The following is a 14,760-nucleotide window of genomic DNA, read 5'->3' as shown; positions in this document are numbered from 1 at the left end:
GAACACTAAGCAGTAACATACACGCAGAACTCTTGCGTCACTATTCTCCCAAAAGAGCAGCGGTCGGAGGTGCAGGTGAACAGAACAGGATCAGAAAGGCCATAGGAGTGAGTTTCGAAAAAGAAACATTTAAGCAGGCAAGGAAGGTGAGCACACAGGGAAAAACAGGTGTAACTAGAAAAACATGTTACCGGTGACAGGAGCTGTGGCCCAAAGTGGGTCTGAATGTAGCGCTGCTCATGGCTTAGGAACGTCTGTCACCGACATCAGAAAGAACATGTTGTAATTACAGCGGTAACTCTCCTGACATCCGCTTAACTGAGCCACATGAACCTCCCTCTGGACGGGCCTGGGGACGGTGACGACGGCCTGGCGCCCAGCTTGGGGGCAGGGCCCCACCGGCTGCAGTCTTTGCCCAGGTGCTGGGTTTGCTCCCAACGCTGCTCACGCTGGGTGTCATGTAATGTCGCAATTACGCAACTTAATGAAATAACTGATAAAACGTGAGGAAACAAAGGGAGTTGTTTATTTAACTACCAGGTTGAAGGCTTTCAAAACATTTGTGGAGATTTAACACCGATGTCTGCTGGATTAGACAGAGGGACAGCTACAAAGATGAGGGCAGAGCTTATAAAATCTAAACATTTTGCACTCAGACTGCATCACAACGTTAAAGAATCAGGATCTAGAAATCATAGGCCAGGCATTAGGGGTGAGGTTTACGTAGGAAAACCAAAGTAGGGTGGCAGTCCTACTCAAAGAAAATATCTTAGCCCTACATCCAAAGATTGAGGAGAAACTGTATATTTGTACATTTCAATTTCAGCTCCAGTCATGACCTCACGGTCTGTGGGTTCAAGCCCCGTATTGGGCTCTGTGCTGACAATGCTGAACCTGCTTGAGATATTCTCTCTCTCTCTCTCTCTCTCTCTCTCTCCCCGCCCCCCCCCTCCCCTGCTCACGGGCTCATTCTCTCTCTCTCCCTCCACTCTCTCTCTCAAAATAAATAAAACTTAAAACAAAAAAGATTAGAAAAAATAATAATAAGGTGCGAGGCACCTGGGTGGCTCAGTCGGTTAGGCGTCTGACTCCTGATTTCGGCTCAGGTCATGATCTTGCAGTCATGAGATTGAGCCCCGTGTCCAGCTCTGTGCTGAGCACAGAGCCTGCTTGGGATTCTCTCTCTCCCTCTCTCTGCCCCTCCCCCACTCCTTCCCTCTTTTTCTCAAAATAAACATTAAAGAAAAAGTGCAAATCCCTGATTCAACCACGAGTCTTACTCTCGTTGCTTAAGGAGCTTTTAAAGTAAATTACTTTCAAGGACCTGAGGTTCTTCTCCAGGTCATCAAGATGCCAGCATGGGAATTACGTTTAACTGAGCATTAGTAAAATGTAATACCAAACAAAAAAGTCTAACAAGGCCCATTGTAAATAATCTTTCTAATATTAATCAATTAAGGGAACAAAATAAACAAGTAGATGACACTTAAAATGACCTTACCTTATCCATCAAGTATGTAGCAGCAGAAAATCTTTTAACCAAGAATGTATTCCACATCATCAGTGCAATACCTAGACAGCAAGTAAAAGCGGTAAGTAGAAAGCTGATCTATTTTCCCTTTCACCACACCTAATAAATTACTGTCTTCCTTAAACTTATAAAGCTATATGGGCTATTTATTTACATATCGTTCCTTACATCTTATGTAATACTTATAAAATTACCAAAAACCTTGATCTTCAATAATAATCAGAACTGAGCTGCATAAGAGGATATCCAAAAGGCTAATAATCATAAGAAAAGATCCACATCATTAGTTACCAGAGAAATACAAATTAGAATCACAAGAAAATATCATTACACAAACAACACAAAGGCTAAAATTGTTTTTATTTTTAAAAAAAATTTTTAATGTTTAATTTTGAGAGACAGAAAGAGAGAGGGCACGAGCAGGAAAGGGGCAGAGAGAGAGGGAGACACAGAATCCAAAGCAGGCCCCAGGCTCCGAGCTGTCAGCACAGAACCCAACGCGGGGCTGAAAGTCGCAAACTGTGAGATCATGGCCTGAGCTGAAGTCGGACGCTCAACCGACTGAGTCACCCGGACGCCAACAAAGGCTAAAATTGTTTTTTTTTGTTTTTTTTTTTTTTTTTCTTTTTTAAATTTTTTTTTCAACGTTTATTTATTTTGGGGACAGAGAGAGACAGAGCATGAACGGGGGAGGGGCAGAGAGAGAGGGAGACACAGAATCGGAAACAGGCTCCAGGCTCTGAGCCATCAGCCCAGAGCCCGACGCGGGGCTCGAACTCACGGACCGCGAGATCGTGACCTGGCTGAAGTCGGCCGCTTAACCGACTGCGCCACCCAGGCGCCCCCTAAAATTGTTTTTAATGACAGTGCCAAGTGTTGGGGAGCATGTGGAAAAAACTGGAATGCTCATGGATTGCTGGAGGCATCACAAATTGCAAAACTGCTTGGTCACATCTACTAAGCTAACCGCGTGTCTGCCGTATGGCCCGGGGACTCTACTGCACGGATGAACACAAAGACCCGTACAGACGTGTTGAGAACAGCTTTGTTCAAAACAGCCAAACAGGAGAAACAGCCCCATGTCTAAAACTGATTTTTTTCATAAGCAACCACCAAATAAAGTGTCATGTAAGGAAGTATTAAAAAAACAAAACAATACAAAAGACGCCAAGCAAGAAATCTGGGCTCTATACTTCCATAGACGATAAACCATGGCATCAAACTTTCAGAAACAGTGGTCAATTAGGCGACTTAAACATGACATTTCCCATGCGGTCACCACTACCCCCTTGTCTGCTTCTGGATGTAAGGGTGAGAAGCCAGGAAGCTGACAAACAGATAAGTTCTTACTTAACTACCAGCCGGAAGTTAGCAGTGACTTAATTTTATCAAGAAGGAAAGAATTCTATGGAGACCTTGTTTTCCAAATGAGTCATTTCTCTTTTCTCTTTGGAAGAAGGTCAGATCTAAGAGACGAATAAATAAAATTTTCAAGTTCTCTTCACATAAAACGAGACAATTTAGAATTTCTGCAACTTGAGTCATACCACTGGGAGAAGGCGGTACCATTCTAGAAGAGACAAGGAGCTTCTCTAAAATTCACCACACAGACATCAAGATGACGCCTCCCTCTTACGTGGCCCAACTTCTAGTTTCCCCACTTACTTATTAGTAAAATAACTAGCCTTGTTCTGAGCTGTTCCATTAATTCTTCCAGGGAAACCCAGCTATCCATTTAATGGAAACAGCAGCCTGTTTACAATTTTCCTACAACAATGTGTGACATTTTTTCAAGGAGACATCAGCAGTCCCCATGGTGTGGCAGCCACCAGAAGAGTACTCACAGGTGCTAAAAGGAGCGCCAGGGGCACCTGGGTGGCTGTCGGTTCAGCACCTCTTGATTTCAGCTCAGGTCGTGATCTCCCCGGTCGTGAGATCGAGCCATGACAGTGCAGGGCCAGCTTGGGATTCATTCATTCTCTCTCTCTCTCTCCCCCACCCCTGTTCCTCCCCCCACCCTTGCTTGCTCTCTTGTGCACTGTCTCTCTCAAAATAAATAAACTTAAAAAAAAAAGCACAAGCTGTTTTGTAGGGTACATATGATTAGGCTCCTGGCTCCCTAACTTTGTCATCAGGAACTGCAGTCCTCAGAAGCCCAGCCCTCCTTCCTCATCTACCTGTGACCTAAAAAGAAGAGCAGTGATTTCCGTATAACATTCTCCTTACTCACTAGGAACAGCTGGGAAACCGGTGGGCGGGGACAGAGGGGAGAACTGTGGCCAGCCCCTCCTCCCCTTCTGGAGCGCATTTCTCCCAGCACTTCAAACAGCCAGGACTTGTCACATCACAATACACACTCAGTTACAGGTTAGATTTGAACTATCAAATGAAAGTTTAACAGAACGCGGACTTAAAAGATTCCTTCTTCTTTTGAATCAACCACTTATGTTTTTAACACCTATTTACTTACCATTCTGAACATGTGCATTAAGAATGTGCTTCAAGTGTTCTATTGACCTAACGAAAAAACGTGCTTCCTTACATACAGGGAGAAAAAGAGAGAGAGAAAAAAAACAGAAGTATCATTTAACAGATGTTTCAATATAAATGGTAACTTTTTACATAAATTTCTGCATAAAGCTACCCAAGAATGCTGTGATAAGAACATAAAATCATTAGGTAAGAAGTAATTTTTCATAGGATAGTGTCAATGGTGTCTTGAAATTCACATGATCTACATAATGATTGATTCCTAGAAACCCCCAGGTCATATATGCTGACATCTGGAATCAAAATTTTCTGTGAGCAGTATTTTCTCTAATATTTGAATTTCACAAGGATGTGAAAACAGTGGATTTACTTCTTTGCGAATATCATTCATTCATTATTCACCAAATATTTACTGAGCAACTACTATACATCAGGGTGTCTGAGGCGCCAGAGCTACTGCAACGAACAAACAGACCCGAATCCTTGGGGAACGTAACCACTGAGGCTACGTTCCAGCAAGGGAGCCAAGTAAATATGGTGTGTAAATTATACAGTATGTCGGTGATATGTGCCAAGGAGGAAAACCAGAGCAGTGAAGGGAAACAAGGCCTACTGGACGGGATGTCTGAATTCAACCTTCTAATTGAGGCAGTTGCTTACACAGTAAACACTCAAACATAGCATGCGAAACCGACGAAATTATCCGGACCTTTGCTCAGTAACTGTATGGCCTGTATAAAGATTAAATATATCACCTTTGCCAACACATACCGGTGTTCGAGACTTCCCAAAGGTGGGGCGCCTGGGTGGCTCAGTCGGTTGAGTGTTCAACCTCTTGATTTTGGCTCAGGTCATGATCTCAGGGTTGTGAGACTGAGCCCCTGCATCGGGCTCTGAGCTAAGTGCAGAGACTGCTTAAGATTCTCTCTTTCTCTCTCTCTCTCTGTCCCTCCCCCTCTCACGCTCTCAAAAAAAAAAAAAAAAAAAAAAAAAATTTCCCCAAAGTAATTTCAGTTGTTTTGATCCTAATAAAGCTGTGTGCATAAAATGGTGGAAGAAGGTTAGGGGTCGGATGGGGTAAGGAGGGCTATTTGATAAGAAAAAAAAAAAAGACGAGAAAAGCGGCCACTTATTTGAAATGTAAACAATTTCAATAGACAATGATAACATTAATCAAAGCGTCAGGCGCTGTGTATGCACCTTCTCTATAAATTGCCACAACCCTCTGAGGTAGCCCTAGTCCTCATGTACTTTTAGGAGAAAAGCGAGAACAAAGGGTTCAGAAATGTTCCCAGAGGTCACAGAGCTGTTAATAGTGGCAATGGGCTTGACCTCAATTCTGTGTCTACTCTGCAAGCTGCCTTTGGTTTATAATGAATAATGTATAATGAATGATGTAAAAACAGTTGTTTTTTCTTAATTTTTTTTTGATGTGTATTTATTTTTGAGAGAGAAAGAGACAGGGTGAGCTGGGGAGGGGCAGATAGAGAGAGAGACAGAATCCAAAGCAGGCTCCAGGCTCCAAGCTGTCAGCACAGAGCCCAACACGGGCTCGAACTCATGAACCATGAGATCATGAGCTGAGCCGAAGTCAGTGCTTAACTGACTAAGCCACCAGGCGCCCCAAAACAGTTTTCTTAAGTATCACTTTCTTAGCCCCGAATCTGGAATTAATTTATCCAGATTTTAGAAATTATGATGTCCTTACTATAGCCTTAACATTCTTTTTTCATGTAAGAAAAATATTCCATGTAAGGGGAGAGCCCGAACACAATTATCACTCAGACTGCAGGGGAGTCCACAGAAGAGGGTGACTCAAGGGTCATCAAGAGGGTCCACTGTCCTAAAATCACTTTTTGGTCAAGGTTCAGTTGATCAAAGGCCATTCCTTTGCTTTAAGCACTTTCTTTTCTAAAGCTCTTCCTTGAATATGTATGATTATGTATCAAAGACCATTTTTTTTGGAGGAAGAATATGATTACCATTAAAGTACTGGTGAGAATGAGTTCATCAGTGAGATGTTTCTTCAAAAGTGCAACCTGATCCAAGGGCGATAAGGTGTTAATTTTGCTCTGAGGAGGATCATTTCCCGGAGTGCTGACAAGGGGGACCTACGTGAAAGACTTACTGGTAAAGAGGAATATCCATCCTAAATTTGGACATCTCACTTGATCCTGGCATCAACCCTGAAGGACTGGCACCTTTATTAAAAAAAAAGGTGAAGGGAGAAAACAACCGGTCCAGAGATTCAGTGACTGGCCCGAACCCAGACACTTGTCACAGCCATTCATCTGGGATCCAAATCCAGGACTCCTGCCCCCAGGATGGGCCCTTCTCCCGTTCTGCTTCTGGATCGTGAATGTGCCAGGAGAGAAGGTGGCTACCATGAGTGGGAGAAAAGAGTGTCCAAGCAGGGAGGAGAAAGGGCAGCAAGGCTAAGCCTGGACTGAGTCAGCCTTGGACGTGACTTTCTTGATTTTTCTTCTGAGACAAACGTAAGAGAAGTGACAAACACGGGCTTTCTAAACAAGCAGACGCTAGGTGAACGTCAGGATCTTTACCCTGGCTTTCATCACAAGGACTACAATGTTAAAAATTTCTATTAGGTAGGTGCTGTCTCCTGTATGAAATCAAAAGGAAATAACTCTACTCATCACAACCTAACCAGGAGTGGGGCAACACACACTGGCTTTAAAGACAAAGAAACCCAGGCTTAAATCCGGGCCCAGACCCCAACTTGACAAGGTATGCCGGGGCATGGAACAGAACTTCTGAGCTCTCGTTTTCTCTAGAGCGGGATCGCGACAATGTCCGCACCACACAGGTTTTCTGTGAAGACTGTAAGAGATCATGAAAAAGGCCTAGCACCGCTCCTAGTGTGGAAGCATTCCAAAGGGGAATGTCCAGTGTTTCCAGTAAGTTACCGAATTACACATTCTCACAGGTGCACAGCATGAGCACGACGACAGAATCAACAGGACAGAAGTAGCAGGAATCTTACCTCTGGGTCTTTATTCCATTGAACAACATACTCCCAACAACAATGCGCGTAGAGCACATCTAGCTCAAGGCTACAGGGAAACTGCCTATAGGCTGAATGCAACAAGTCTGAAAGCCAGAAGAGAAAGACGTACTTAGTATTCTTTCCCTAACAAAGTCTCAGCCACATCTCCTCCTCTCTGGATTGTGTTTTCTCCGTGTTTCTGTGTTACCTGGTATAGTTCCAAGGTTCGTCTCCACCTCTGGCACCTCATATAAACCTCTGCTAATACCTTCTTTGGGTTCATCTGGGTTTTCTGCATCTCTGTCCTTATTAGCCAGTTTTAACACTTCAGGGCTGAAGTCCTGTTTAAATATCCACTTGGCTACACTGTCTGCAATGCCACCTACAGTTTGGAGACAAGAAACAAAATGAAAACTTACCGTGTTCGCCAAAGAGAGCCAACACAGTGCACGATCTGGTCTTCCTTATAAAGAGACCTAAGTGCCACATTGAGTTCTGCACCTGAGAGTGACCCCCAAAAGCCATGAGATTCACCAGTGTAATACCTACCATTCATCTTATGAGGGCAGGTGGGATATCTGATATCTGAGGGCATCTCTATACTCTCATAAAATATTAGAGAAATGTAAATGCATTCACATATACGTGGCTATATACCACATGGTTTCTATGTCCACAAATTCAAAGTATACTTTAACAGACACAGATGAAGGGACGAATATATCTTTAAAACACTTTCACTTAATTGTAAGTGAAACTGATCAGCATAATACTTGCCTAGGTTCCTTAGCATATTACTTTTAATAGTCAACTAACTTGCCTATATGGAATATTTATGGGCAAAACTTAGCCATGTATAAGAAACATGATGCTATCCCAAGTTTCGGTCATCAATATAGTTCAAAAAAATTATAAATGTAATCTGAAAAACACTCAAGACAAAAAGTCCTGTTTATTACTTAAAACAAATTATATACTCTTCTATAATTCACCAAAACCTTTCTTTCTTCCTACTTGGATTCAAATACAACCTTTCCAAAAAAACAAAACAAAAGCTTCACAGTAAAATCACAATTATCAGTGAAAATAAATGACAGCAGTAGGCTGAGTGATCTAATTTCTTACGTCTGATTTCCAAATCAACTGGTAATTTTCATTCTAGAATCAAGCCCTTGATTATATTGCTTAGGTTAATATCACAGTGATGGTCCTACACTATCAGCAGGTGACAGCATAGGGTATAATGAGTTACAGTTAAAAATTTTAATTTATTTAAACTTAAAAAAATAAATAAGAAAGGTTTCCATCTGCACAGAGTATTTTTTCCCATCCCTTCACTTGCAGTCTCTGTGTCCTTTCATCTAAAGTCAGTCTCTAGGCAGCATATATAGGTCTTTTTTTTGTTTTCTCATCCATTCAGGCACCTGATGCCTTTTGATTAGAGAATTTAGTACATTTATAATTAAAGTAATTACTGATAGGTATACACCTATGGCATTTAATTGCTTTCTGGCTGTTTTCATGGTTCCTCTCTTCTTTTCGTGCTTCTTCCTCTGTGGCTTGACAACTTTCTTTGGTGATATGTTTATACCCCTTTCTCTTTTGTGTATTTACTATAGGTTTTTGCTCTGTAGTTACCATGAGCTTAGATATAACAACTCGTGTCTGTCGTGGGCTATTTTAAGTTGATAACAAGTTTGATCCTGTTGGAAAGTTCAACATAATGACTCTCTGGTACCACACTGTATATTTTTGATGTCACATTTCAAATCTTTTTATCTTGCATATCCCTTAACTATTATAATCATAGTTGTCTTTGTTTTTTTTTAATGTTTTTATTTTTTGAGAGACAGAGCATGAGGGGAGGGGTTGAAAGAGAAGGAGACACAGAATCCAAAGCAGGCTCCAGCCTCTGAGCTGTCAGCACAGAGCCCAATGCAGGGCTCGAATCCACAGATGCAAGAGCATGACCTGAACCGAAGTCAGATGCTCAACTGAATGAGCCACCCAGGTGCCCCTTGTATTTACTTATTTTTTTTAAATGTTTATTTTGAGAGAGAGAGCACGTGTGTGAACGGGAGAGGGGTGGGGGGAGGGTGGTGGAGAGAGAGAGAATCCCAAGCAGGCTCTGCAATGTCACTGCAGAGTCTGACATGGGGCTCGAACTCACGAATGGTGAGATCATGACCTGAGCCAAAATCGAGAGCTGGATGCTTAACTGACTGAGCCACCCAGGTGCCCCTCATAGTGGTCTTTTAACCTTCATGCTAGCTTTAGAAGTGATTAATCTGCTACCTTTTATATATATATATATATACACCTTTCCAGTGAGATTTATTCTTTCACATGTGTTCTTGTTAAGAATTAGTGCCCCTTCTTTTCATCTTATGGAAGTCCCTTTAGTGTTTCTTATAAGGTCCGTTTAGGGCTGAAGAATTTCTTTAGCTTCTGCTTGTCTGCAAAACTCTGTCCCTCACTCCTGAATGATAACTTACTTACCAGACAGAGTATTCTTGGTTGAAAATTTTTTTTCTTTCAGCACTTTGAATGTATCATGCAACTCCCTTCTGGCCTGAAAAATTTCTGCTGAAAAATCTGCTGACAGTCTTATGGGTGTTCCCTTGTACATAACAAGTTGTTTTTCTCTTGCTTTTAATATTCTCTCCTTGACTTTAATTTTTCACATTTTTAATAATAATGTGTCTTAATACGGGTCCTTGGATTCTTCTTACTTGGAATTTTGTCAAATTCCTGGACCTGGATGTTCCCCAGATTAGAGAAGTTTTTAGCCATTTTTTCTTCAGGTAAGATCCCTGCCCCTTTCTCTCATTTCTCCTTCTGGGAGCCCTACAGTATGAATGTTAGCCCCTTTGATATTGTCCCCTAAGTCCCTGAAGCTATCTTTACCTTTTTTTTTTCTTCATGTTTTCTTTTTGCTCTGATTGAGTTCCACTGCCCTGTCTTTGAGTTCACTGGTCCTTTCTTCTGCTTCATCTAGTCTGCTGCTGAAACCTTATAGTGGATATGGAGTTCAGTTACCATATTATTCAGCCTCGTGACTTCTACTTGCTACTTTATCTTCCATTCCTTGAAGTTTTTCCCGTATTCATCCATTCTTCTCCCCAGTTTGGTGAGCATTTTTATGATCATAACTTTGAACCTTTTATCAGGTCAATTACTTATCTCCATTTGATTAAAGCTTTTTTTCCCTGAAGTTTTATCTTTTTCTTTCTTTTGGAATATCTCTATTTCTTCATTTTGCTGGACTCCCTGTGGTTTCTATACAGTAGATGGAACCACCTCTCCTAGTCTTAAAGGAGTGGATTTGTGTAGGAGATGAAACTTGTTGTTCAATCCTGCCTTGGTTCCTGGCTGGCTCTCAAGCCTCTGTGCTTATCCAAGCAGCCTATTATATTTATAACAGCTTCTAGTAGTGGAGGACATACTGAGACATGCCAGTGTCCCAAAAGGGAGAATCTTAACACCTCGATTCAGGCTGACTGAAGCCAGAACCTCAGGTATCAGCTTTTGAAAGTACGCAAATATATATAGTCCTGTAGGCCCACAAGCATAAACCCCACCGGCCACCAGAGTTAGGAGACCTGAGATGTCCCCCAGGTGGCAGCTGCAAAACTTAGGGCTCATGAGTGTATAAGCTCTTTCTGGGTTATAATGACAAACTGGGACAAGGCAGAAGGCGAGTGCCAAGATGGCATCCACAGCCTATGTTCCTTCAGAGCAGCTCCATAGGCCACTTAATATATGCCAAACTGAAAGCCTGCCTCTCAGGTCAAAGCTTACAAGTCTTACAAAGCCCGAGAAAACAAGTTAACTAAATAAAAAATCTATAAATACACAGGTATTTATAAATCCAGAAATATATTCATTCCAGTATCAAATGCCTGAAAGAGCTGCTGGTAAAAAGAAACTACACCATGACAGTTAAAAATTCAAGAGGTTTATGGTCAAAGGAACCCAATGTCTCTAGGACAGCAGAAAGTAATAAATCACAGAAGAGGGTGTAAAGTTCTGTGGAAATTAGGAGGAAGAAGAGAAAATTTGCAGCTAATGGATCATGAGCAGTTTCTTAGAGGAGGTAGCATTTGAGCTGGGCCTTGAGAAAGGCATGTAATTTAGAATCTGGAATGGGACAGGTGGGGAGCAGGAAGGGGGCAGGCTCAGACCCAGAGATGGGGAATCACAGGTCCTTCATTAGAACCACAATCAAGCAGCAAGAAATGGAAAAATGGGTTGGATTCAAAGCCCAAAATTCTTAGAGAAAAGACTTAAGAGTTTATATTTGTTCCAGAAGTTCTTGACTCTGTTGTCTCAGAATCTCCTTAAATGCTTAAAAAATACTGACAATCCCAGGGGTACCTGGGAGGCTCAGTCGGTTGAGCATCTGACTTCAGCTCAGGTCATGATCTCACAGTTTGTGAGTTCAAGCCCCATGTCAGGCTCTGTGCTGTCAGCTCAGAACCTGCTTCAGATCCTCTGTGTCCCCCCTACTCTCTCTGCCCCCTCCTTGCTCACGCTCTCTCTCTCAAAAATGAACATTAAAAAAAAAATTACTGACAATCCCAAAGAATTTGAGTTTATGGGTTATATTTACTGATATTTATGGTATTATAAGTTAAAACAAAATTTTAAAATATTTTTATTAATTCATTTTTAAATACAAACCATAAGCCTGTTGTGTGTTAATAACATTTTATGAAAATAGCTGTATTCCCCAAAGCAACAAAAGACGTTTAGTAAGAGGAGTAACACTACGTCTTTGCCAATCTCTTCAACTGTGCAGCTCGTATCTGGAGTCTCCCATCAGTTTCTGCTCTCCATCCACTGTGATCTGTTGTTTTGGCTGAAGTACAGGAGGAAAATCCAGCCTCCCACGAAGTCAGAAAAGGGAGGGTTTTCTGACTCTTTCTTTGCACTCTTTGAGAACCACAGCTGATTTTCTAGGTGGGGGAAGCGGGAGGAGGGTTCCTGAGAGGGAACTGACAGGGTCAGACTTTGAGAAGAAGTACGTGGTGGGTTAGTTAGAATTCTTTTAATCTGAGTGTATTTCTCTTTCCCTATTCTTTCAGTCATTTCTATAAAAACCACCAGAAACGCCCACGACATAAACATGCAGATATACAGGTGCAACGCTCAAATACACTCCAGCTCACCTTTTCCTCCTTCCAATAACTTTTTGACAGAAAGCCTCGGGAGGGGCTCAGCCTGCAGCGATGACACTTTGGAGGTTGGCGTGTTTGCCCTGCTGTGAAGTAGTGTCTGAAGTATGAGACAGTCCTCCAGCTGTTTCAGCAGCAGCTTCCAGTACTCGGTGTCAAGAGAGAGGGCCTCCCAGGAGTCGGTGAGGGCCTCGGAATCAGCACCCAAGACTGTTTGGGAAAACTAACAGAAAACGCACTGGTGATACTCTGGCAAAGAATCTGGATCGACATTAACTTGAATGAGCTTTTAACTTGAAAGCTGATGACAGACCGTCAGGATACATCACAAAGCAGCACACAGATGCTGGTTCACAAATGTTACTACTTGACTGGGATGGAACAGGAGGGACAGGAGGAGACGGCAGACTCTGGGGCAACAGTGAGTTGGACTCACTGCTTCGACATTCGCAAGAAGATCTGCAGTGACGCCCGATTCATCCAGTGTGTACTTCAACACGTTTGCAGGGCCATCCTTGACAGGGGCCCCGGTCTCTTCGGTCAGTACCGGGTCCTGGTATCTCTTCAAAATGCACTCACCAACATACAAAACGTATCTCAAACTTCTTCTCTTTCCATTATTATAAACATCTTAAGCCATATTTAGCATATTTAGCAATTTAGCATAGAAACTATACTCAGACCGACAGTGTTAAGTGAACGTCTACAGGCCCATTTAAGTGACTCATCCAATTAAATGCAACGTCCCCTAGAAAGAAATTATTTGATCTACCACGAGATATGAGATTTTTAAAATAAATTTGAGTGTTCAAGAGATGAGGAGAAACCACAAAGCAAAACGGTCAATAGGAAACTTTTATGTGTCATTCAACACTACATCCCCTAAAACAACTTCTGTTTATAAAAGAGGGGGCAGAGGTTATAAATGCAACCGTAGAACTTGAGAGCTACAACAAAGCTCAGAAATAACGCAGTCTAACCCTGACCTCCTGCAGACGGAACCGAAGCAGGAGATACATGTTTAAGGGACTTACCACACACGAGGGGTAACACCTCTGCCCTCCACCTGCAGGACTTTACCCCTCATGCCATGAGGTGGGGGCTCAGCTCAAATACGCATGTCATCTGAATAAACAAGTTAAGGGCAGCACCCCTCACTCCCAACAAGACAAATAAGAACCTGCTGGGCACACATTTCAAACTCCAGATGTTCCATAACACTGAAGACACCGCAGCCCCGACACAGGCTGGACCGGGACAGACCCAGCCTATCCAAACATGGGTGCGCCCCGGCCCACTTACTTTCTTCTCGGTCAGACTGTTCGAGATCTGTGCGGCAACGGAATGGCCGACGTGTGCAGACAGCAGGGCGGCCCCGTTGTTCTCAGACTGAACACAAGCCGTCCGCATCTGCTGCCACCACGGGGACACAGACTGGGAGTCCCAGGTCTCGTCGATGGCCACTGCAGGCAAAAAGAGAAAGTTAAATAAGAGACTCGGAGCTTGTCAATTTTTTCTGGTCCAATCTTTACATCAAATGTAATGCAGAAGCTAAATTCCCCAGTTATGCACTGGTAGATTTCTGAATGACTCAGAAAACAAATCCATAACTTCTCTTATCAGAATACTTATATCCCATTTATTTAGGCTGCCTTTAGTGGTCTTGCTTCTGAATCAACTGTAAATCTGTGAATATTTTCATAATTGCTGAAAACTACTATTGAATTTTTTTTTTAAGTTTTATTTTACTTATTTTGAGAGAAAGCAAGAGTACAAGCAGGGGAGGGGCAGAGAGAGAGGGAGAGAAAGAAGCCCAAGCAGGTTCTGCACTGTCAGCGCAGAGCCTGATGCGGAGCTTGAACTCACGAACCCTGAGATCCTGACCTGAGCTGAAGCCAAGAGTCGGATACTTAACTGACTGAGCCACCCAGGTGCCCCACTACTACTGAACAGATAACGTTCATATTATTATCGTACATATTATAACGTATTATTACATATTATATTAACGTACGTATGTAACGGATTATTATTCTAATGAGGCCAAAAATGATTTTAAAAATGACCTCCACCAAAGACCATATGACTTACCTCAATGAATTAACTAAACGCATTGTTCATATCACATTACTTTTGACGACACAAAATATAAATTTAATTTCCATAAAGCATGCTTTGAACTCACTGAGAGCTATTCATACATAAAAGAACCTCTAGAGAAACATTTTGTACACTGTAGTCTCCTTTTATTTCGAGAAAGCATCCTCCTTTCCCAGTTTTGTGGTTTTCAAATGGTAATTAATCTTCATTTGCAAAAGCAGCAGCCTGCATCTCAGGGCCTGGGGAACCACAGTTTCCACCGGCATCTATCTTACCTCTCATCTTGCTCAGGAGGGACAGCATTGTGTGAAGACAGCACACAGACTGCGGTTTATCCAAAATATCTTTTTCCTTGGAAAGCCAAACACTTAGCAGCAGAGCCTGAAATCAAATTTAAATAATTTTCAGTAAAATAAATAAACAAAAGGTTGCAGTTTTCAAGAGAGCACATGTGCGTA

At 42.2% G+C, this 14,760-nt stretch overlaps 1 protein-coding gene across 7 annotated transcripts in view; it reads right to left on the bottom strand.

Moving 5' to 3' along the window:
* RAB3GAP2 (RAB3 GTPase activating non-catalytic protein subunit 2) overlaps nucleotides 1–14,760 on the bottom strand; it is a 104,586-nt gene that overhangs the window by 11,479 nt on the left and 78,347 nt on the right. For 4 of the 7 annotated variants that reach the window (XR_006706827.1, XR_006706826.1, XM_045455722.1 and 1 more), the window contains exons 22-29: nucleotides 14,578–14,683; nucleotides 13,505–13,665; nucleotides 12,197–12,425; nucleotides 7,234–7,407; nucleotides 7,023–7,129; nucleotides 4,002–4,068; nucleotides 1,502–1,572; nucleotides 192–254 (exon numbers count right to left, since the gene is read on the bottom strand). Coding sequence is in view for 4 of the 7 variants with exons in the window: in XM_045455722.1 (XP_045311678.1) it covers nucleotides 192–254; nucleotides 1,502–1,572; nucleotides 4,002–4,068; nucleotides 7,023–7,129; nucleotides 7,234–7,407; nucleotides 12,197–12,425; nucleotides 13,505–13,665; nucleotides 14,578–14,683 (978 nt within the window). In the remaining 3 variants the exon portion in view is untranslated. The remainder of the gene's footprint in view (nucleotides 1–191; nucleotides 255–1,501; nucleotides 1,573–4,001; nucleotides 4,069–7,022; nucleotides 7,130–7,233; nucleotides 7,408–12,196; nucleotides 12,426–13,504; nucleotides 13,666–14,577; nucleotides 14,684–14,760) is intronic. The other 3 variants (XR_006706828.1, XM_045455724.1, XM_045455723.1) reach the window with 1 other exon arrangement.

This window comes from Leopardus geoffroyi, chromosome C3 (genome assembly GCF_018350155.1).
Source record: "Leopardus geoffroyi isolate Oge1 chromosome C3, O.geoffroyi_Oge1_pat1.0, whole genome shotgun sequence".
NCBI lineage: Eukaryota > Metazoa > Chordata > Mammalia > Carnivora > Felidae > Leopardus > Leopardus geoffroyi.
This window is presented reverse-complemented; position numbering and strand designations above follow the sequence as displayed.